This window comes from Miscanthus floridulus, chromosome 16, assembly GCF_019320115.1.
Source record: "Miscanthus floridulus cultivar M001 chromosome 16, ASM1932011v1, whole genome shotgun sequence".
In the NCBI taxonomy this organism is placed as follows: domain Eukaryota; kingdom Viridiplantae; phylum Streptophyta; class Magnoliopsida; order Poales; family Poaceae; genus Miscanthus; species Miscanthus floridulus.
Genome location: NC_089595.1, coordinates 24,446,840 through 24,470,622, shown reverse-complemented (window position 1 = coordinate 24,470,622; position 23,783 = coordinate 24,446,840). Strand labels below are relative to the sequence as shown.

Sequence of the window (23,783 nt, the reverse complement as noted above, 5' to 3'; positions counted from 1 at the left end):
TTCGTTGCGAATGTATTAAGGACTGATTTTTTCTTTGATGATTTATGATGGGTGATGTCTCAACTTTCCATATGGCGGTCTTCATCAGAGATTGCACTAGGAACATGTGTATAGCCTAAGGGCATATTTATTTAGATCAACTCCATATGATTGATTAGTTGGACATCAAGTGAACCAAGCTATAATATGACAAGTTTTGTTTCTAACCTGAAACACAACAAAAACTTGATGATGGGAACCATCATCCTTTCTCAAAAAAAGAGTATTAATAGTTTGAAGGCACATGTTATGTCTATTTCATTTTGTTTTTACATTTATTATATTATTATTGGCTATCTTACTTTTTCATTTGTACTACATGTCTTCTTTTTGCCAAGTAGAAAAAAAACATGAATCAAAATAATAAAGAGTCAGAAACTCTTGGTTCTGTGAAAAAAAAAGTCCTGTGAAAAAAAAACGAGAGAAGGTAATTAGAAAGCGACGGGGATATTCAATGGTAACAAGAAGATCTATGGTGTTCGAGAGAAGATAATTAGAAAAACAATTCATTCCTTTGCTTTCTTACATATATACTAGTGGAAATGCACGTGTGACACGCACGCGTCGGTATAAAAGTGTTTGTAAGGGTGAAATGTCATCCTATGTAATTGACACGTAAATGTTAGTATTTCCAGAGTAAAAAATGGAGCAGAAACAACTGTACATTTTACCATAGATCTGGCACCAGTTCTAAAGCACAGGATACAGGTGTTGTTTACAGAGGAAATATCTTTTTGTTGTAACTTATTGTGGCAGTTTTATTTAAAAATGTCACCACAACATCAATCATTAATATTGGAACATTATTTGTGCTCCTCGGCCATGCAATAAATATCATGCAGTCAGTGTTGTGGTAACAACTTATATTAATACAATAGAGCACTACATCCCATGAAAGCTAAAGTTAATCTTAGTGTTTATTTATGCAGCCTAAGAAAATAGTGTACGGAAACTTATAGTTGCCTTGAGTTTATAAAATATTAATGAATATTATCAAGTCTACATTGCATCTTCCAGATTTGCAACATAAATATATAGCTGGGCAAACTATCTCTTCATTTTTTCACTAATTTAATACATAGATATCCATGTTATGACAGAAAAAGAGGCAATGCATGCATAAAAATTTGATAGAAAAAACACGGCACAACTTGGAGAGAGTCTGTGTGATATTCGTGGGCATTGAGAGCTTAGCATACTCATTAAGCTGCAATAATAAGGGGAATAGCCCATCATGGCTAAGCACCGGATCACCACACTTTCGGGAGTCACCTACCTAAAGTCTATACTCTATACAGCCTGCAAAACTAACAAAAACGAAAAGAAGATCCCAAGCATCCTGTACAAGTCTCATATAGAAGACAATAACTCGTGTATCTGCAACTCAAACATGGATAGCATTTTTCAGTTATGTCATGCATATAGCTATCAGCTTAAAGAGTGAAGAAAGCGTAGATGGTTATGTAGAACACAAGTAAAGTGACCAAATAGACAACTCACCTCTGTCGAAGTTTTGTCAATTTCCCCAGCTCATCAAGTAGTGTGCTGTTTAAATTATTGAGACCAATGCCCTGAAAGAATTAATTAAATAAACTAAGTTAGATACAAAAGAAATGTTCAAATTAAATAGAAGTGATGTTAAGTACTTCTTGACAATGGAAAATTCGAAATGCTGGTACATGCTTGATTGGGACAATGCACATTCTTTTTCTCCATATTTCACTTCCACAATATTATATTCTTTTTTAGAAAACCATATTATAAGATTATACTCAATATATGGCTAGTATATTCAAAACTTCAAGCCTTTGGCATAGAGCCTCGTGACATTCATGCAATTGAAAAGCAAGTATATGCAGTTGTTATATGCAGTTGTTTACAGTTTCAAACACAAAGAGTCATCAGGTGCAAATAGAAGAAATAATTTGAAAAAAAAAGTGATATAGCAGCACACCGATGGAGTATGGATTCCACGCATGCTACAAAACTCACATCCTCTACCAAGGGTCTGAATCTACCAAATTACAACAACTATCAGTTCAATTAACAATGAAAGAAAATTGGAATTGTGAGATTTACCGTACTGTATCAGGGCACCACACTGTTTCTGCATCAATCTGTGCATCACGCTCACCTCCAAAGATCGATAGCACCTCCTATACCTGCATCCTGCATCTTCCACTTCAGATTGATAGCACATCTAACCAAAGATTTTTTTTATTGCAAAACCTATGATCGGGAATCGATTAATCAGCCACAAGATTAAATTAATATAAATAAAGTGTAGTTTCAGTCACCGATTGGCCAAGCGGCTGTGAAACCGGCATGCAGCCGGGAATTGTTCTCCAATGCAAAGAGTGAGAGAGACAGCAGGCACCAGGACACTGCTTGCTGAGGGAGGAGATGGAAGGGGCCGCAGCCTCGGCCCTCGACCCTCGAGCCTCGCCGCGGTGCCTCAGAGCCACGGATGGGTCGCCGTCGCCTCGCCGGTCGGATGGACGAAGCCGGCAGGCCAGCGTCGGCCCTCAATCGGCCTCCGCTTGGACCTCGCCTCCGCCGTCCGGCCTCCACCAGCGAATCGTTGCTTCGACCTCGCCTCCACCAGCGAATCGTTGCTTGGACCTCGCTTGCGCCGTCCGGCTGCCTCCACTCGGACCTCGCCTCCGCCGTCCGGCTGTCTCCGCTTGGACCTCGCCTCCACTTGGACCGTCGGGCCTGCCGGCCTCCGCTGCGAATACAGAGGCTGAGCAACGCGGCGGTTATGGGCCGGTCTCGCTGCCTCGCACTTTCTGCCTCCGCCCTCCGGTCTCTGCCTTCGCCCAGACAAGCCGCGGGCAGCGCAACCAGCGGAGCGACGCGACCGCAACGGAGGAAAGGAAGAGAGGGTGGGTACGCGGGCGGGTATGTTCGTCGTTCGTCGCGTTGCGCCTCCAAACGGTCCGTGGGTACAGCGGCGGGTATGCTTCGGCGCGCGTAAGAAAAAAACGGATCGGAGGGGAGATCGGCAACAGGAAAGCGTGTAAGACGGTCTCTAATGAAGAGATGCAAACCCAAAATGCGTTATGCGCAGTTGATTTGCCTATCAAAAATAGCCTTCAACGGCTGACCCAGACGGACGACGCATTTTGCCTACCGACGGAAGCGATACGCAAAAAAGCCTGCCCTCTCTCCTCAGTACGCAAATCTCCGCCCGTTCGCGCACGCCTCCGCAACGCCGAGGTGGCCCGCTCCCGCACCGGCTGCACCGCCGGCCCCGCTCGTCTCTGACGCCCTAAGTGGTGGGCCCGTGGCGAGGCGTGGCCGGCTCGGCGAGGCGAGACCGCGGACGTCGGGGAAGAAGAAGGAGAGGGAGGGGGGCCGGATCCGGCCGCGGACGCAAGATCCGCCGGCGCGGACGCGAGCTCCGCCGGGGGAGAGGTCCGCCGGGCGCGAGCTCTGTCGGGGAAGAAGAAGGAGAGGGAGGGGGGCCGGATCCGGGCGCGGGCGCGAGATCCGCCAGACGCGAGCTCCGCCGGGCGCGAGCTCCGTCGGGGAAGAAGAAGGAGAGGGAGGGGGGCTGGATCCGGGCGCGGACGCGAGCTCCGCCGGGCGCGAGCTCCGTCGGGGAAGAAGGAGAGAGAGGGGGGCCGGATCCGGGCGCGGACGCGAGCTCCGCCGAGCCACGGGCGCGAGATCCGCCGGCGCGGGCGCGAGCTCGGTCGGGGGAGGAGGCCCCGTCCCCGCGCCGCGCTCCTAGGCGCGAGATCTGCCGGCGTCGGGGACGGCCCGCGCGACCGCGGGGTTGGACGGGGTGCTCGGGGCGGCGCCCGCGCTGCCGGCGTCGGGAAGGCACGGGTGGGTGAGCGTCCGGCGGTGGGTGGGCGGCCGTGGATTTGGGTGTGGCCGTTGGAGTGGAGATATTTTGGTCCGGGCCCTTTTTACTGTAGACTACCTATAATAGCGAAATGGGTATCGTATTTGGGTCCATTTGTTGGAGTCAGTCTAAGTATCGTCCTTCCCGTCTTTGGTTCGACTGTCAGGTCTATATAAAAATGTTGGATGCAAAATCAAAACACATCCAACGGAGAAGACTAAGGTGGGTAGGAAGTTTTTTTTTTTTGATAATAGGTATTTTCTAATTCCTTAGCTTCTTTATAGTATAGATAGATAGATGCTCAGTAAGATGATCTGACCATACGTGAACACTAGATTCATGCAAGAAGCCCAAAAGTGTCAGGTGTGTATATATATACACATGAATTGTCAACATCTACTCGGCAGGATCAAAACATTTATGTGGTCTATATTCGGTAGGTAAATAATCACCGTATGGAGACACTGTAAGGCAAGTAAATAAAATAAAATAAAACACACAGAATCACCGGCAGACAAATAATCACCACATGGAGACACCAAAAGGCAAGTAAGAAAATGGAATAAAACGGAAAGAGAATTATAGGAAGAGAAATAAATTTATTGGAATGTCACCACGTAATGATCATGATCGTGATCCAAATCTCGTTCGTCGTCCTTCACGTTGCGTGTTGACAACAAATACTTTTTTTCCCAAGAAATGAATTGTTGCCATGCCTCATGCGGACTAGAATATTGTAAGTTCGAGTATACATGTTTTGGGCAAGACATAGCATGGATAAATTCAATTCGATGTCTAGCAATAAATTTTTAGCCTTTGAGGCAACTGATGTTTATCGTAACTTTCAGACAACAAGCTCTCAGCTTAGCTTTTATTTCAGATTCATTACGATAATGAATATGCTTCTAGACATTATCATGATATAATACATTTAAAAAATTAAATTGATATATTCTAGATTTTAATTTAGGCTAATAAACATTTCATTTAATTTATGTTGCACCCGTTGCAATGTAAGGGCACTGATCTAGTAATAATTAAATTATGATTAGTCGTATGTTTTCTCAGCCAATCCAAATCCAAAAGAGAGAACTCCTTATTTGACACTGGAAAAATGAGTTGTTCCTTTCTTAGCTCTGAAATTTTTTTCGTTCTCTATTTAACACTCACTTCAACTTTCATTCCTAATTTGACACTACCATCAAATCCGTTAGCTAATGGTGTTAACTGCCTGTTAAAAAGATGTTTTTGTCCCTAGGAAAAAAAAGCGGCGAAGCAAATTTGAGAGGAAAAAAAATCTACGCCTTTTTTTCAGCTGGGCGCATGCATCAGAGGCGGGCGCAGGTTTTTTTTCTCTCAAATTTGCTTTGCCGCTTTTTTTCTAGAGGCAAAAACGTCTTTTTAACAGCCAGTTAACATCGTTAGCTAACGGATTTTACGGTAGTGTTAAATTAGGGATAAAAGTTAAAGTGAATATCAAATAGAGACCGAAGAAAATTTCGGGAGAAGAAATGACTCATTCTACCGGTGTCGGAATTCTCTCAATCCAAAATCTATAAACTCGTCCCTTCGCTTCATGCACAGTTCTGCCGCGTGCCGCCACCGGCGAGGCCGCGAGGGACGGGACGAGGCGCCGAGCCGGCAACCGTCGCCGGGGTTGCCGGCGGCGATTGGCTGCGGTTCCGCATCGAGGCTGATCGAACGCTGCCCTTCTGCCTCCCTCCCGGTACGCCCCTGCCCGCTGCCTCCATTCCGCCTTTCGGACGAAAGCATTTGCTTTTGGGCTCTTGATTACTGTTTGGTGTCGATTACTTTATTCATCGCCTCCCAAATCGATGGAAATTAGGAAGTCGCTGGTCTTTCTTAACCTGGATTGCTATGGCCATCGTTGTAATTGGACTTCTGGTACTAGGCTCTTCACATTCTGCTTACTAGATTTCTACTGTTGGTGCCTCTAGATTGGTAGCTGGAGATGGATCTGCTTCTTCCGTATAAGATTGGGGATCTCGCGGAGTCCAAATCCTTGGTGAGCGGTTACAGGGGTGCATGGTTTCGCTGCAAGGTCAAGCCTCTTTTATCCCCCCTTATTACTTCTCTGCTCAGTTACCATACTAAAGTGTTGCCTGCATTTGTTTGTAATATGTGGTGGCAGTGAATTACTAATTTAAACTGTTGATATTCGAGTAACCTCTCGTCGGAATTTCATATCGTCGCTAGTTAGTACTCCCTCAGGTTCCGAAATGTAAATAGTTTTAGTTTTGCCATAAATCTCTAACATTGACTAAGTTTATATAGAAAAATGCATGAACGTCCACAAAATAAAATTTAGTTTCATTGAATTTTCTATGAAATATGTCTTTATGGCGCTTTATTTTGTATTGAAGATATTGTATATTTTGTTCTAAACTTGATTAAACTCATACAAGTTTGACTTAGGACAAAACTAAAAATGGCTTACATTTTTAATTGAGGGAGTACAACATAATATTTCCTTGTTTCATCATGCATCTCATGAATCACAGATGAACATCTAGCAATGATGTTTCTGATTTTTTTAATGGTCTAGAATCTAGATTGAAGCAGTGATTAATATAATTAATAATCATTAATAAATAGTTAAGTTCAGCTTTAAAAGTTTTGAAAAATAGTATTTTCTCCATATATGAATCTAGAAGTTAAGTATCTAATCTTTTAAGGGAAGAGTCATATTACAAAGCCAATTTAAAAAAAAGGAAACGTCTTGGAAGCGTCTCTTCTGTGAAGAGGCCAGGTTGCAGGCTTGTAGACTTAGTGAAGACAAACGTCATGAGTTCCTTCTCTGTATAGATTCCCTACCCTAGCTTTGCAGCTATCCTTGAGCTTGCATCTGCTGTTCTTTTCCTTTTTGTGCTTTGGCTTGGGTAAAGCCTCCCTTTTGTACAGTGCCTTTTTTCTAATAAATCTCTACAGTGGGGGCCTCCCCTGCTGTATTTTACGTTCAAAAAAAGGAAAGGAAACAGACCTGCCCATCCATACATTAAAAATAAAAGGAAACAAACTTTTTCCTCATTTTTCATTCATCGTGCATCTCCTGAATTGTAGATGTGTATTCATAGTAGATGGAAAAAAGTAGAGGGGCTAACTAAGTGCAGCTATTTTTCAGATACATAATATGCGTGTCAAGTTTGGATACCTGGAGTGTTACTTGGAGTACATTGATTATCCCGGTGAAAGTAAGCAAAGCTTTATCTTAGCTCTCTTGTGTTAAGCAATTGTTTTGTCTTTTCAATAGTGATACTAAAATTTGTGAACATTTCATACTGCTAACTTTTATGTACCTAGTACCTTCCTTTATTGTACAATCTATGTAATCCAAACCCTAATGATTAGAAGACCTTATAAGAATACAAAGGAACCACAAGAACTTATAGGCTTTGGCATCTATTATGGAAATGCCAAGTTTAAGGGTATTGCATCACAAGCAGGTACATATTTTGAGGTTTGGGTGGCACCCTTTTCTTCAATAAGATGTGCTTACCAAAATTTGTTTAGCACAAACTGATATGTAATCATGTTCATATGTTATCTCACCAACAAGTATTTGGTTAATTAGACTATAAATCTCAGTTTGATAAAAATTTGGTGTTGACGAAGAATATAAGGTCCAGATAAGCCATTCACAGTTCATCATTCCTGTGTCCAGTTCAAAAGAACATAGGAACGTCAGCATAAGTGCATGACTATTGACATTAATCATTAGTTTTAAGCACATTATATTCCATTCCCCGTGCTGTTTCCTTGCAGAGAAGGAATGGGTTAGGCTCTTTCGAAAGAACCCTGCAAGGTCCAACCAAAATTCAAGAGAGAGTACTCAAATCATGATAAGGCCTTCGTTTCCAAAATGGTATTTTGTGCATGAAGTTCCTGAGCAGTTACCAAATAGTGATGTCACAGCAATTGTTGATGAAACCTGGCAAATAGGTGATCTGGTTGATTGGTTGAATGAAGGTTGTTATTGGTCTGCGACAATTACTAAGTTACTCAATGAAGATCTGGTTGAGGTAAGAATTTAATGACTTACCATGTTACTAGAAATTACCTGTTCTCATAAATTTTCTTGTTATTTTCATGTACCATGCAATAGATGATTTAGGGGCAGTTCGGCGGGTAAGAAAACCAGCCGGATTTCACTGTGCACGGCTGGTTTTTCACTGTTCACTCTCTCACAAATTCCTCCGGATTCCTCGAAATTCCTCCCAGCGAACAGGGCCTTAAACTTTACTTCTCCAACTAGTTAGTCCTCTTTATTTTCTCGGACATGGATGAGAGCTGCATATCATTTCATCTAGTAGAAAGAAACTAGTTATTCCTTTGATTATCATTTTCTCATGGTTTTCTTCATTCCGTAGCCAATATTATAACCATCTACTTATTGAATATATCCACATGTTACTAAAACTGTCTACAGGTAGAGCTGCCGGAACCTCCCATAGGTGAAGGCAAATGTTATCATGCTAATTGTAGTGATCTGAGGCCTACTCTCGAGTGGTCTCTAGCAAAAGGTTGGACGGTCCCTCTTTCACAGGTAGCTGATGGATTTTAAATTCTTTCTTTAGATTATTTCTTTAGATATCTGTGTATTTAAGTGCTAGAATATATTGAGTATAGGTGACTCATGATTGTTTTCCCAGGGTAGTATTTACTTTATATTATAATGATGAAGTGCAGTTTCTGTCATAGTTTATTGTCTATAATATTTTTATGTATTGAATAATATGTTGATTTTATTGTTACTAGGCAAACGGAAAAGGTTGGCATGCTGCTCGTCTACTTCAACATTATAAATCTGGTATTGTTAATCTCTTGTCCACATGTTACTCTGATTGTTGCGTGCGTAGAAATGGTTGTCATTTGCGTTAAAAAAAATAGGAATAGTTGTCACGTGGTTAGCTAATCTGGTACTGTTAAGATTACAGCAGTTAGCTAATTTGTGATGCAAATACAAGAAATCCTAGTAGCATAGGATGAAATGTTTTTCTACTAAATGAAACTTACAAACATAGCATTATAAAGAAAAACCAAAAAAGATTGCATATCTCCTTTTCTCCCATGCCTCTGAACCAGCGCTTGCAAGCCTGCAAAATTGTGTTGCATTTCATCTCTTCCTTCCTTTTCCTTATCAAAGCTGGGCTATTTAGTTAATCCAATCCGTTGATCCTTTTTGCCCTTCTTTACATTGTTTGTATAGGGATCTGTTGAAAAAAAAGGACTTTACTGTGATGCCACTTCCTGCAAATTATATATGTTGTTCTAGCAAAGATACCATCTTCACTGATCTATCTCAAAATGTTTACAGAATCAGATGATGAAAATGATGACAATGATAGCTGGGACGCCCGGAAATCATTGTGCAGAGCTTCAAATACGCCTGAGGAAGCTCCAGGTCCCATGATCCCTGCACCTCCATCAGCCACAAACAGCGCTTCCAGCCACATCTATCAGAAGGACACTACTGTCACGTCCACAGAGGACCTGAAGCCCAGCTCAACATCCAAGTCACCATACCCCAGCCATGACGCCCAAGCTGCTGCAACCAGCAGCCAACCTGCAGGGATTGGGATTTCCATCAAGCAGGAAACGGTTATTGGAGTATCAATCAAGCAAGAGGACTCGTCCTTGACAGAAGGTGAGGTTGATGGTGGCCTGGAAGAGTGCCTGGAGAATCTTGGTACGATCAAAGCCAGACTCAAAGACCTCATGCAGGGCACGCGGTTGGAACAGCAACGCAGCGCCTGCTTCCGTGGGTAGTCGTCAGGCAAATGAAGTGGCATCGAAGCCAAGGCCATCGAATGCCTGTGGTTGCTGAATTTTGTGTCCTGTGATTATAGAGGTATTATATTATTATGTTCCTGTTTTGGGGGAGTTGTTTGTTGTTGATGGAGAGTTAATCCTGCTTATGGTTGTTAATAAAATGCTGCATTTTGTAGAAGCTAAGAGGAATGTGTTGCTGAGTTAACTCTTCCATTGTGTTGTGACCGAGTTTTCTTCTATTCTGTCGCTGAGTAACCACTTCCGTTGTGTCGTGACTGAGGGCCCGTTTGGATGAGTTAGGGCTAGCTACTAACTGGGCTAAAAAATAACTTAAATTAGTCAAGGTTGGTTAGCTAGTTAGCTAACAACTAGTCGAAGATTTGTCTAAAAAAACTAACCTACCTATTAGCCTTTCTGTTTAGATGCACTAGAACTAATTTTTAGCTAACTAATGATTAATCCCTGTATCCAAACATGCCTCGAGTTTGGATGCAATTCGTGAGACAGCACATAACTCACCTGGACCTTGACGTCGAGCAAATGCAAAACTTATGCTCACAGTAACCAAAGTATGACATCTGATGCGGGACCACGTACGGCACGATGAGCAACTCGACGTCCCAAAAATGCAAAAACAACCAAAGTGCTGAGCGAGCTGCGGAGTGAGCGAGCTCCAAAGTGCTGAGCTTGCCCATCGCTAATTGTTCAATATGAATGAGCTCCAAGCAAGTGCTAAAAGTAAATGAGCTCTTCGGAGCTTGCCAATCGCTAATTGTTCAATCAACCTACGTTAAAGAGGGGCAGAAACAAATAAGAGCGTTTCCCAGCATAGCCTATGGTGGGGCGCCTTTGGTGTCCCAGCATAGCAGGTCCCAAGCCCTGGTAAAGGAGGAGGGTTGTGTTAGGCGTGGCGAGCCAATGTAAAAACCTAGCCACTTAAATGGAGATGAAACCCGAAAGAATATCATTGGGGCGTAACCCTCTTAGCGACGCGCCATATCGGAACCCGGGTATGGTGTTAAATGGGCAAGGGCCGGGTCGTCACCCCCGTGACGCGCCGTATCGTGATATGAGCATGGTGTCAAGTAACCAAGGATCAGGTCGTCGCTTCCTTAGTGGCGCGCTACATCGGCGCCCGGGTGTAGTGAAAAATGAGCAAGGGTCTTTGCATCAGAGTCGACGGGTGCGAAGGGTAAGGAAGTTAGTCGAACCAACTAGGATCCGTTTAGGTAGTTGGAATGTAGGGTCACTTACAGGTAAGTTAAGAGAATTAGTTGATACCGCGACTAGGAGGCGTGTAAATATATTATGCGTTCAAGAGACTAAATGGAAGGGTCAGAAGGCGAAGGAGGTGGACAATACAGGTTTCAAGCTTTGGTACACAGGAACAGTTGCGAATAGAAATGGAGTAGGAGTTTTGATTGATAAGAGCCTCAAGAATGGTGTGGTGGGAGTGAGAAGGCAAGGAGATAGGATTATCTTAGTCAAGCTTGTCGTTGGTGATATGGTCTTGAACGTAATTAGTGCGTATGCCCCCCCAAGTAGGCCTCGATGAGAGTGCTAAGAGACAGTTCTGGGAAGACTTAGATGGTCTGGTTAGAGCTATACCTAGTAGTGAGAAACTTTTTATAGGAGGAGATCTTAATGGGCATGTAGGTACTACAAGCGCAGGTTTCGAGGCAGTTCATGGAGGTTTTGGGTATGATAGTATGAATCAGGAGGGGGAGGAAGTTCTGGACTTCGCGGTAGCTTTTGACCTGATGATAGCCAACACTTTCTTTAGAAAGAGAGAATCTTATCTAGTGACCTTCAGTAGCGGACAACATTGTAGCCAGATTGACTTTGTCCTCGCAAGAAGAAAGGACAAACGAGCATGCTTGGATTGCAAGGTGATACTAGGGGAGTGTGTTGTTTCTCAACATAAGCTTTTGGTGGTAGATTTTCGTTTTCAGGTGCGTGCCCATAGGGATAAACAAGCTAAGATTGAAAGAACAAAGTGGTGGAAACTAAAAGGAGAGACGTCAGAGGTATTTAGGGAAAGGGTTATCAAAGAGGACTCTTGGAAGGAAGAAGACGACATAAACAATATGTGGGACAAGATGGCAACCAACATTCGGAAGGTAGCCTCAGAGGTGTGTGGAGTAACCAAAGGAAGGGGACGCGAGGCTAAAGATACTTGGTGGTGGAACGAGGAAGTCCAAAGGGCTATTAAGGTGAAGAAAGAATGCTATAGACACTTGTACCATGACAGGAGTGTGGACAACATAGAGAAGTACAAGGTGGCAAAGAAGACTGCAAAGCGAGCTGTAAGTGTGGCAAAGGGTAGAGCGTACGAGGATCTCTACCAACATTTGAGTACGAAAGGAAGGAGAGAAGGACATTTATAGGATGGCTAGGGTTTGTGAGAGAAAGACACGGGACTTCAACCAAATTAAGTGCATTAAGGATGAAAGGGAGCATCTCTTGGTAAAGGAGGATGAGATCCGACATCGATGGCAAGAGTATTTTGACAAATTGTTCAATGGTGAGAATATGGACTCAACCTTTCAGTTGGATGACTCTTTTGATGACACCAATAGGCGCTTTGTGCGGAGAATCCAAGAATCTGAGGTTAGAGAGGCGTTGAAAAGGATGAAAGGAGGTAAGGCGATGGGACCGGATGGTATCCCAATCGAGGTGTGGAGATGCCTCGGGAACATAGCTGTAGTATGGTTAACCAAGCTGTTCAATCATATTTTTCGATCGAACAAGATGCCTGATGAGTGGAGGAGAAGTATATTGGTACCGATCTACAAGAATAAAGGGGATATTCAAAGTTGTATAAATTACCGGGGAATTAAGTTGATGAGCCATACTATGAAGCTATGGGAGAGAGTTATCGAGCATCGCTTAAGAGCAATAACGCGGGTCTCTATGAACCAATTTGGTTTCATGCCCGGAAGGTCAACCATGGAAGCCATTTTCTTAATAAGACAAGTTATGGAGCGGTATAGGGAGAAGAAGAAGGACCTACATATGGTTTTTATTGACTTGGAGAAGGCTTATGATAAAATACCAAGGAATGTTATGTGGTGGGCTTTGGACAAACATAAAGTCCCAACGAAGTACGTCGGGCTCATTAAGGACATGTACAGCAATGTTGTGACTAGAGTTCGAACAAGCGATGGAGACACGGATGACTTTCCGATTAGGATAGGACTACATCAAGGGTCAGCTTTGAGCCCTTATTTATTTGCTTTAGTGATGGATGAGGTCACAAGGGACATACAAGGGGACATCCCTTGGTGTATGCTTTTCGCGGACGATGTAGTGCTAGTCGATGAAAGCTGGACAGGAGTGAATCAGAAACTGAAGTTATGGCGGGAGACTTTGGAGTCCAAAGGTTTTAGACTTAGTAGAACTAAAACTGAGTATATGAGATGTGACTTCGGCACTACTACTCGGAAAGAGAAAGATGTTAGTTTGGAAGGTCAAGTAGTGCCTAGAAAGGATATCTTTCGATATTTAGGATCAATGCTACAGAGGGACGGGGATATTGATGAAGATGTTAGCCATAGAATCAAAGTAGGGTGGATGAAGTGGCGGCAAGCGTCTGGTGTCCTATGTGACAAAAGGGTGCCACAGAAGCTAAAAGACAAGTTTTATAGGACGACGATTAGACCTGCTATGTTGTATGGTGCAAAATATTGGCATATGAAAAGACGACATATTCAACAGCTAAGTGTCGCGGAAATGCGTATGTTGCGTTGGATTTGCGGTCATACAAGAAGGGATCAAGTTCAGAACGATGATATACGTGAGAGATTAGGGGTAGCACCAATTGAAGAAAAGCTTGTCCAACACCGGTTGAGATGGTTTGAACATGTGCAACGGAGACCTCCAGATACACCGGTGCGTAGTGGAATCCTAAGTCAGGACAGTAACGTGAAGAGAGGCAGAGGAAGACCGAAGTTGACTTGGATAGAGACAATAAAAGGAGACTTGAAAGGATAAAATATACCCAAAGACTTAGCCTTAGATAGGAGTGCTTGGAAGACAGCTATTCACGTGCCTGAACCTTGATTGCTTCTGTTGGGTTTCAACTCTAATCGACTTAAAGGCTTTGTTGTTGTTGTTGCAATACGAGCATTTCTTGAGCAACAACAAAGTGAAGCAATACGAGCATTTCCTGAGCAACAACAAAGTGAAGCAGGGTAACACACGAACATCAAAACCCAACGCATCACTCGTCAGAATGGCGATAACAAAGTGAAGGAACACACGAACATAAAAATCCAACACCAACACATCACTTGCCAAAAATCCAAAAGGATCATCGCTTACAATAGTCTCCAACTGGCATGCCAAACATAATGTTAAGCGGCTAAGTGCACCTCCATGTCTCCATCAACTCAAACCAGAGTTCAAAGCAGGATACAACTACCAATGTCCCAAATAAGGAAACAGCAGGCAATCTAATAACCACCATCAAACTCCAGCGATACACATACACCAAGCTAATATTTGGAATCCCGAGACTTCTTGCACTACATGACATAGTAATGCTGGGGAAACATCAGTGCCTTCTCCTGGGTGGGGTCCTAGAACGAGCTCTTGGTGGTGACCTGACAGAAACACAAAAGTACCAAATAAAGTCAGCAATATTTCATTTAGTTAGTGGCTGGGCAACAAGCCGAGCATCAACAAAGAACTGAGGGGAAATAGTAACAGTAGACCCCTTGTATACAACAACATAGCCTTTCAGTCCCAAGCAAGTTGGGGTAGGCTAGAGTCGAAACCAACCAAGAGCCCCAAGTCACGGTTCAGGCACTTCAATAGCCGCTTTCCAAGTACTCCTATTCAAACATAGATCTCTAGGTATATCCCAAGCTTTCAAATATCTTTTTATTGCCTCCCCCCATGTCAATTTCGGTCTTCCTCAACCTCTCCTCATATTATTAGCTTAGGACTCCACAATGCACTAGTGCCTCTGGAGGTCTCCTTTGGACATGGCCAAACCACCTCAACTGATGTTGGAAAAGCTTTTCTTCAATTGGTGCTAGAAGGAACACCAATTGTATTAAGTAGACCCCTTGTATATCTTATAATAATCAGAAGGAACAGGGGGCATTTATTAAGCAATTATATTGAGGCAAGCCAAATATAAGAAAACTGAGAAAGTTAACATGGCTCTTCTGGAAATGCCAGGCATTGGTAAGACAACACCTTAAGAGAAAAAAATGTCTCAGGAAAACATACTCAATGACAACATGAACTACCTCTAAGAACCAAGCAGGTAACCTACTTTTTACCACAGATTCTGGAAAGTCGGAAGCATGATACCTTTCGATAATGGATGTGGTCTAGAGCCAATTTCCACAAGAGCAAAAAGTGACAAGACAAATGAAAGGTCAATAACTTTTACTGCAGTCAGTTTGCATACCAGTTTCAACTCCATGTTGATTCAGTGCAGTTTTAACTAAAAAAAATATCAATCCATAACTCTAGTCAAATTGGCTTGTCTGTTACACTAATGACCAAGTAACTGGTGCAATTAGCTCTGACCATTTCTAAAACCTCCTTCCATCACCAAATCAGGATCAGATCAAACCTTTCTTCAGATATTATTAAACACCAACAAATATTGAGCATTGTGAAACATGTACTTCCCAAATATTTGGGTCCAACAAACCAACACAGCTAGTACAAAAAGGGGAAGGAATCCAACAAACTAACACAACTAGCACAAAAAGAGGAAGTAAAACTAGTAGTGACCTTGCCCTGTTTTTCCCATACCAAAATTGCAGGGGGGAAAAAGAAGCAAATACCTTTTCCGAGCATTTCTGCGCTTGGCAGGGCCACTGCTAAATGCCCAATCGACACTCATTATTTGTTTATAAAGCTCAGCTCCATCCAGTTCTTTTATTGCAGCCTGAGCTTCTTCAAACTTCTCATATTCAATCAAAGCGTACCCCTGTACAGAGAAAGGGGCAAAAGTAAAAACCAATGCTTGGGAGAAGATTAAAAAAATAATAATAACTGGTATTTAAACAACAGATACCACATATAAAGGTACTCATTTCGTCATTTGCAAGATCACATATATATAGGAGCTTCCACCCTAAGTCGTTTGCTAATTACTATCAAGGGTTGCTTTCAAGAATTATATGTTAAGAATGTCAAATTCTAAAATGAGGAATATTGTGATGCAGGCAGCAAGCCAGCAAGCTAAAGAGTATTTAAGTGAAATAAAACAGACCTTGACAAATCCGGTACGACGGTCCAAATTCAAATGCAGGTTTTTGACCTGCCCAAATTCTTGGAAAGCATTTTGAAGATCTTCTTCTTGAGCTTCTTCATGCACTCCAGTGACCAACACAATCCATCCTTCAATTGCTGCAACAAGAGAACAAAATAAACATACATGAACTCAAAGTGGAACTAATTATCATCATAGAGAAGAACCTTCTACAAAAGTAAAAGAACTCTGCAGACTTCATTAAGTTATTGTTTTTTGAAAAACAGTGTGATCAATTTGCTTTATTTTACCTAGAGTACAAATTTATAAAGGCACATCTAACCAATCACAGTTCAACTGGTGACCGAATTTTTTTTTGAGAAGTTACTAAATTTTGTGACGTGGGCAAACATAGGCATCGAATTAACATGAACTAAAAGAGAGGTATAAAGCTCCAAATGAAAGGATGCAAGGGAAAGAACAAAACAAAACGCTAAGAGGCTCAGTTGTGCCTACAGGAACCAAAACTTCAGGATTACAGAATCAAATAATGGTGTATAAACAGTAGTCAGGTTGAAAATAACTCTCTTTGAATAGCTACAAAAAAGTAAAAGAACTTTTTAATTTATTATATCCTCAGCCCATCACTAACAACTAACAAGCTAATTAACATTGATACCTTGACAGCCTTCAGCTCACATCAATAACCAACCTCTATGGTGTCAGAAAGAACTGATAACCAAAAGGCAGGAAGATAAACAGACCAACAAAGAACATAATACTCTGCGCACATTACCATGTGATATATGAGTAAAATGAACAATCATGCTCACAGAAGGAACTGAAATTTCCATTGGAAATAATATAGAAGTTCCCAAGACAAACCCTAGAGAAATCAGAGTAGTCCATATTTAAAGTGGAAACTAACCCAATGTAGAATTAATTGATCAATGTGAAACCTTTGGGGTCTTTGAACCCCATTGGACATTGGTCTTGACTAAAATCAGAAAAATGATGAGGGAAAAAACAGGGAACAATCCACTGCAGCAACCCAAAGCTTCACTTCCACATCCACATAAAAAAAATCGATCTTTTCCACATCGCAACAAGTACTGCTAACTGGGCCATGGAACTAACCGATCAATGCGAAATCTTTAGGTTCTTCGAACCCCCAAAATCCGCTCACATTACAAAGAAAGCAATACATCAAGGCAGCACACATACCAACTTACATAGGCTTTTGGATCCTATAATAGAGCTGAGATCAAACAATCCTACTTGCCTCATCAGTACTAAATTGCCAAGAAAACCTAATCGGTTCAAGCAAATCTTTGAGGGGGAAAAAAACAAAGAAAGAGAGGGGGAGGCGTACATTGGATGGGTCCCGGGCCGCCGAGAGAGTCCAGGTCGGCGCGTCCCCCCGCGCCAAAGCGCGAGTCGCGGGGCGCGGAGGAGTTAGGGTCCTCGCGGAAGCCGCGGCCCTTGGTCCTACGCGGCGCGTCGTCGCCCGCGATGGTGGAGCGGAGGCGGGAGGCGGGGGCGGGGGCCGGCGCCGGATCCGGCCCGGCGTCCTCGTCCATGAGGTCGTCGTCGTCGAGGTCGAAGTCGACCACCTCCACGTCGGCGTTCGTCACCGCCGCCATCGCTGCCGCTGGCGCCGCCGCCGCCTGGGTTCGGTTGGATCGGGTTGGGGGAGAGGAGACGAGACCTACGGCTACGGGTTTGGGACTTTTGGGGTTCGGGAGTCGCGAGTCGCCGAGTCGGTGGGGCGTGGGGTTATGGAGTTTTTCAGAGGAACCCCTGCGATATTCTTTTATTTGTTCTAGAAACTCGCGAGTCGAAACATAATGGTATTCTATCTGTTCTAACTTCCAATGGCTATCCAACTCGCGAGTCTCAGGGTGCAAAATGCTACCCGAAGGTATGGGTACAAGTACGAATTTTTATCTATTATGCAACTCATTGCGACGGGGTATTACTCCATCAATATCTTACTTGCCTCTCGTCACCGTCCAATAAAAAACTATTCATTCATCATGTTCTAATGCAACCCAACTATTCAAATTAATAAAAGATAAGAAACAACCAACTTTGTAGACTGGGTCGACGTGTTCACACATGAACCATATGTTTGAAAACTTAGGCCTAGCCCACAAAATTTGTCATGATGCGCTGTCTGTGACCTAGGCCAACTCAGTTAGCCATTTGATCCTGAACAGATGGCTCTCAACAAGCAATAAACACAGTCATCAGACTCTATCGTATTAATTGTGGACTACTTAAACACAGACTCTACCATTTGCGCGTGGCTTGGGCAGAGGCGTGGCGTGTGCAGGGGGCGGGGGCACTGCTCGGGCAGAGGCACGTCGCGTCCGATGGAACAAAAGCCACGATGAGGGAAGGGAGTTGAAGGATGAGCGGAGTGGGTTTTTTGAGAGAGATGGGAGCCGGTCCTACGCTGGTCAAGCCGCGTCCGGATGGGAGTCACGGGATGGATGCCGGTGGAGAATTATTATCGATATACAGACAAGGGATACATATGCCAACTTTAGGGGAAATAAAATGAGATGTCATAGCTAGGTGATGATGGCCACCGTTGGCCTACACACAAGAAAGCTCTCCCATGTGATTGCTTGGACGACACCTGGTATATATGTATGTTAGTATATATAAAATACATTTGTTCTCAGCTTTGTTAAAAAGGGTAGAGCTTACATTAATACAATTCCTTGCACACACACACAACACGCACAAGCCTCGCTTGTATAATGTGTCTCCCACACACTGGACGCTTACACATTCCAAATCGAAGAGTAAGTACTCTACTTAGTAGACTATATACAGTGGCGGATGCACGATGCGGGATAAGGGGGGGCTAAAACAATGGAGATGTTGATTTGCATGAAGATTTAATGGTGAAATCAAGCTTTTGCTACAGTGATTAGGCTTGAAATCAAGACATTAGGGGGGGCTAGAGCCCCCCCAGCCCCCCCTTTGGATCCGCCACTGACTATATAGGACACTTACACGCGGAGATTAATTAGATACGTATATATATACTATCTATCTGGAATGTATATCTAATTTGGAAGAAAAGAAAAGAAAAAGAAAAAAAAAGCGCGGTATACGTACACCCATGCATTTGCTTATATATATGGCTAAATACATAAAAAAAAACTTATAACGAGACACTCCAGTTTGTTTGTTCAACTAAATTTGATCCGATGCAGTACAGCCCCTGCGGAGCGTATCATGAGGTGAGATGGGTGGTGGAAGCAAGCGCCACCGCCTGCGCCCACACCTTGAGCCGTGCCTTCACGTCCGTCGGATCCGCTCCTCCTCCTGTAATAATAACGCGTTTGTTCAGGAAAAAGATTAAGGAAGAAAAATTTAGAATACATAGACGCAACTAATCGATGGCGAGTAGTAATAATAACCATGCATAGCTATCTCTATCCAGCATCATGAGATCGATCGATGAGTCTCCTGATGATGGCAGATCGTGACACACAGGGATCGGATTAACTGGCCAATTAAAGCCATGGTGGGAACGGTGCGGGAACGTGGTTTATGATGATAGACTAGCAGCTGGATATGGCGACCCAACAGCACCTGCAGTGGATCGGAGTCGGAGAATATATTTATGCAAATGGAGTGGTCGTCCCTGTCAACAGGGATGGATTTAATTGCCACGACGAAGCAGGGCCGGAAAGCAAGCGGTCGTAGGTGGATAAGCTAATCCTCTCCCTAATTTATGGAGTCCTGCAGCCAGCAGTGCCCTTGCTGATCCGGCAGAGAACTCGTCGTCGTCGTCTTGCTGCCATGCCCTGCCCGCCATGCAAAGTACTAGAAGAGCTAGCTATTATTAATGAACTTTAGTTTTTATTCTCCTACCAAAGTACTCCTACAAATTAAAGTAAGAGGCTGTTTGGTTTCTATACGATCTAAAATTCCTGTCACATCGAATATTTAGACACATGCATAAAGTATTAAATATAAACTAATTACGAAACTAATTATATAACTTACGACTAATTTGCGAGACGAATCTTTTAAGTCTAATTAGTCCATGATTTAACAACGTGGTGCTACAGTAAACATGTGCTAATGACAGATTAATTAGACTTAAAAAAATCGTCTCGCAAATTAGCCTCCATTTATGTAATTGGTTTTATAATTAATCTATATTTAATGCTCTTTATTAGTACCTAAACATTCCGATGTGACATGAATTTTTAGGGGCGACTAAAGAACCAAACACCCCCTAAGCCATGTCTTGCGTGAAGAGAGAAAACATCTAGTGGGATTTAGCTTTATAAGAATATAAAGATAGCCTAAGTTAACAGTACTATTATTTGCTTATTCTTTTGCACCGCTGTTCAAATAAACTACGAGTGGTTACAAATTCTAAACTAGCACACCTTTGCTCAAATGTATTGTACCTTTTTCTATTTTTTTCTCTCCTCCTTGTACCTTCTTAGATATTATGTGCGCCATATGTATAGTACTACTACTAAACGCGATTACTATTGTTGTTCTTGGATTTTAATATGGGAAAAACACCTTAAATTTGAAATATATATTCTAGTCTGTGATGAATTCATTTCTAGCACGTTTCAGTTCCAGAATAAACGACCAATAGATGGTGCTACTATGGTAGTACGTACCAGCAGGGATGGAGACGGCGCAGGGCGAGTCGGCGCCGCTGCCGGGGCTGGTGCAGTGGGTGGAGCTGCCGCCGCCGGACAGCCCGTAGCACTGGATCTGCACGGTGCAGTCGGAAGGCAGCTCCAGCCCGAGGTCCCGGCACGCGCGGACCTCCTCCACGTCCATGGCCACCCCGCCGCTCGCCGACATGGCCTGATGCTGCTGGGACGACGACGGCGACCCCTTCGGCGACGTCCCCACCACCACCACCACGGGGGTGTCCGCGTCGGGTGCGCCGCCGTTGCGCTGGTGCCAGCTCCGCTTCATCTCCCACGCGCGGTCCAGCCACGCCTCCCGCGCCGCGCGCTCCCGCCGCACCACGCTGAAGCTGCTCCGCCTCTGCATCTGCTGCTGCTGATGATGCTGCGTCCCGCTCCCGCCGCCACGGAAGAGCCGCGCCCACTGCTCGTCGTTGTCGTCGTGCTCCTCCTCCTGCTGCTGCTTCCTCGTGTCCTCGATCGCCAGCCACGCGTGCGGCGGCGGCAGCGTCTGCGCGCCGGCCGTGAACGAGCGCCGGAACCGCGGCGCCCCCGCGTCGGCCCCGTGATGATGTCCGTTCCCTGCTGGCCTGGCGACGACGCCACCGCCGCCGATGTTCAAGACGCCCTGCTGGCGGCGTGCGGCGGCGTCGGCTCCTCCTCCTCCCTCGACGGCCAGGCGAGACACCCGCTTGCTCACCTCCCTCGCCACTACGGCGGCGCGGCCAACAAGGTCGTCAAGCTGCTGCTGCTGCTGCTCATCCTCCTCGCCGTCGACGATGAGGCTGGCCCGCTGCTCCGTCGTCGCGCTCGCCATGCCTGACCTGATCACCTGCCAGAATGCCAGATAGTCAAACTAGCTAGCTAGGTGGCTCGTTCGGCTTGGATCGCGAGAGAGAAGTGGTGCAGGTGAGAATAGTTGCTGGAGAGCGAGCTAGCGACCAGTGGTTGGGTGGGAAGGGTAGGCTGGTGAGGCAGGGGTAAGGGGCTATATATACATGCCTCCGGCCTCCGGCAGTGCGCGTAGTGGAGGGTGAGGTGACCGGCGATGGCGACGGCCGGGGGAACCGGTGGCGCGACACATGGACTGGACGACGACCGGCCGGGACGGCCAAATGGAGACGACGGAGATAGGTTTGTGCGTGACGTTGGGCGACGCTAGCTGTCCTGTCCCTCTCGCTCTCTGCATGGCATGGTGGCATGGCAACGAGTGTACCAACAGTGCCCTGTTCAATCAGGCGTACGTGCAGGTCTCCTGTCACCAGCAGGGCGTAATGAATTCAGGATGGATGACTGCCCGCTGATTATAGTCGTAGTATATCCGTTAGAGTATTATACGCTTTAAGTATATCTGCTGCAGTGTTTGTGTTGACAAATGACATGCATATGCATGGACGGGCAGCCTTCATTTAATTTGTTGATGGTGGTGGTGTCAATCTCAGATGTTTTTCAGGAGGCTAGCATGGGAAACAACTGGTTGGCCAGTGCCGTCGTCAACTGGAAATGCATCCGTTTTAATCACGCCCTGCGATATAAAACTAATTAATAAACCAGTTTAACATGTAGCTGGTGAGGAACGAACTTTGTGTGTTGAGTTTACAATGTAGCATTCCTTTTCGATCTCTTTATGCGAAATGTTGTCAGGATAATATGTGCTCGTTCAGTTGATCCATTATATTTGCTATGTAAAACACTCCGACTTTTTGGATTGCCCATGTAAACTGCAAAAATTAAGTCCATTTATGGGTCCACGATCTATTGCTTTGATCCCTTGTAAAAAGCGTGCAAATGTTTGAAGATTGAAACTCGAAATTTTTTAACTCAAATCATAGTGTAAAACATATGCGACCTATTAATAGAAAGAATGATACAGTGACCTCATATTTGAAAGTATTCTCAAAAGATAATCATTTTTTGTTACAGAGACTATTGCACACATTAATAGTTTAGAAGACAAAAAAGTTTTAGAGCATCAACTGTTTGGTAAACCTACTGTTAATTTTGTTTTTTTTACTATGATGGAAACAAAATTCCACTGCTACAACAACTTATCTTAAGCCTCAATCTATTCGTGCTTGGAAAAATAGAGCCATCCATCTGCAAAGACATACGGACAACCGATACTCACAGTCGGTGTTGGCACTGGTTTTTTTTCTCGACGCTTCGCGTTAGGCCCAACTCACATTGCCACCTCCGCCGGCCATCGGAATTGGATCTCCGGCCACTCCTTTTAGGTCTGAGAATACAAGAGATAGATAGAGCAGACAATGAAAATTCCGTAGGTTTTGGGTGTGAGTTATGGGAATTTTATAGAGTTTTATGGGCATTAAATATGCTGACATGGCACTGTCTTGATGAAGAGAGAAGATAAAATTTTATGGGAGTAGAGAGAGTTTCATGGGGATGAAACTCTTCTGCACTGTTTCCAAAATAAAGATGTGTTGAAAACTGGGAGATGAAACCCCCACTGAGACTGGCCTTAGGATGGCCAGCCCTAGGAGATTTGCTGAAATTGGATCTCTAACCACTATTTTCTCATCTAACAATACCAGGAGGTAGATCACGCATTGAAGATTCTGTTTTTGAAGGCTCTGAGTGTGAGCTTGGCTGTAGGGATGCCACACCATTACGGCGAGTTATTTTGTTCATCTGGATGGTTTATGCAGGGAGATGACAACCTGTATGTTTTTAGGAACGAATAAAATTGAACTTTTGGGGGAGTGTGTTTTTTGAAAGGTTCTAAAAACCAGTTTTGATTTGAAAACTTGTAGATACTGTTGGAGATTATTTAATGGGGTATATATTGATGAGAAATTGGTGCGCTGAGCTAAGAAAGGAAAGAAGGAAGAAAAGATCTGATTATACTCCCTCCATCATGAAGTACAGTGCATTTTTATTTGTCATAAGTCATGCTATCTTAAGGTTTGACCAAATTTCTATAAACAAACAATAATATTTTTGTCATCATATAAGCTCCATTAGAAACATTATGTAATGTATTTTTATAACTTAACTTTTTGATGTGTTAGAAGTTAATATGCTTTCCTATAGTTTTAGTCAAACATGAGGTAGGTTGACTTGGGACAAACAAAAATACGCTATATTTCTGGATGGAGGCCGGGATGTGAGTATATTGTATTTCAAAACGATGGGAACACACTAGCTAGTATATGTACTGATTGTATCCGGAGGAGAGGAC

At 43.8% G+C, this 23,783-nt stretch overlaps 3 protein-coding genes and 1 long non-coding RNA gene across 4 annotated transcripts; 1 reads left to right on the top strand and 3 right to left on the bottom strand.

Annotated features, from left to right (window-relative positions):
* Nucleotides 1-1,106: 1,106 nt before the first annotated feature.
* Nucleotides 1,107-2,938, bottom strand: LOC136514173 (uncharacterized). The gene is made up of 4 exons (XR_010773555.1): nt 2,337-2,938; nt 2,119-2,208; nt 1,540-1,610; nt 1,107-1,416 (listed from the first exon to the last, which is right to left on the bottom strand). It is a non-coding gene; the product is annotated as an uncharacterized lncRNA (long non-coding RNA).
* A 2,502-nt stretch (nt 2,939-5,440) lies between these two features.
* On the top strand, nt 5,441-9,893 carry LOC136512769 (uncharacterized). The gene is made up of 7 exons (XM_066506767.1): nt 5,441-5,618; nt 5,851-5,954; nt 7,035-7,104; nt 7,676-7,932; nt 8,340-8,456; nt 8,669-8,720; nt 9,228-9,893. The coding sequence occupies exons 2-7, from the start codon at nt 5,865-5,867 to the stop codon at nt 9,677-9,679; spliced, it is 1,038 nt and encodes a 345-aa protein (XP_066362864.1). The 5' UTR covers nt 5,441-5,618; nt 5,851-5,864; the 3' UTR covers nt 9,680-9,893.
* A 4,056-nt stretch (nt 9,894-13,949) lies between these two features.
* Nucleotides 13,950-17,652, bottom strand: LOC136512542 (RNA-binding protein Y14A-like). The gene is made up of 4 exons (XM_066506512.1): nt 17,272-17,652; nt 15,921-16,057; nt 15,490-15,635; nt 13,950-14,286 (listed from the first exon to the last, which is right to left on the bottom strand). Exons 1-4 carry the CDS (start codon nt 17,540-17,542, stop codon nt 14,238-14,240), a joined length of 603 nt encoding a protein of 200 aa, XP_066362609.1. The 5' UTR covers nt 17,543-17,652; the 3' UTR covers nt 13,950-14,237.
* An 899-nt stretch (nt 17,653-18,551) lies between these two features.
* Nucleotides 18,552-21,525, bottom strand: LOC136513074 (uncharacterized). Its single transcript, XM_066507071.1, has 2 exons — nt 20,567-21,525; nt 18,552-19,241 (listed from the first exon to the last, which is right to left on the bottom strand). The coding sequence occupies exons 1-2, from the start codon at nt 21,399-21,401 to the stop codon at nt 19,150-19,152; spliced, it is 927 nt and encodes a 308-aa protein (XP_066363168.1). The 5' UTR covers nt 21,402-21,525; the 3' UTR covers nt 18,552-19,149.
* Nucleotides 21,526-23,783: the final 2,258 nt, after the last annotated feature.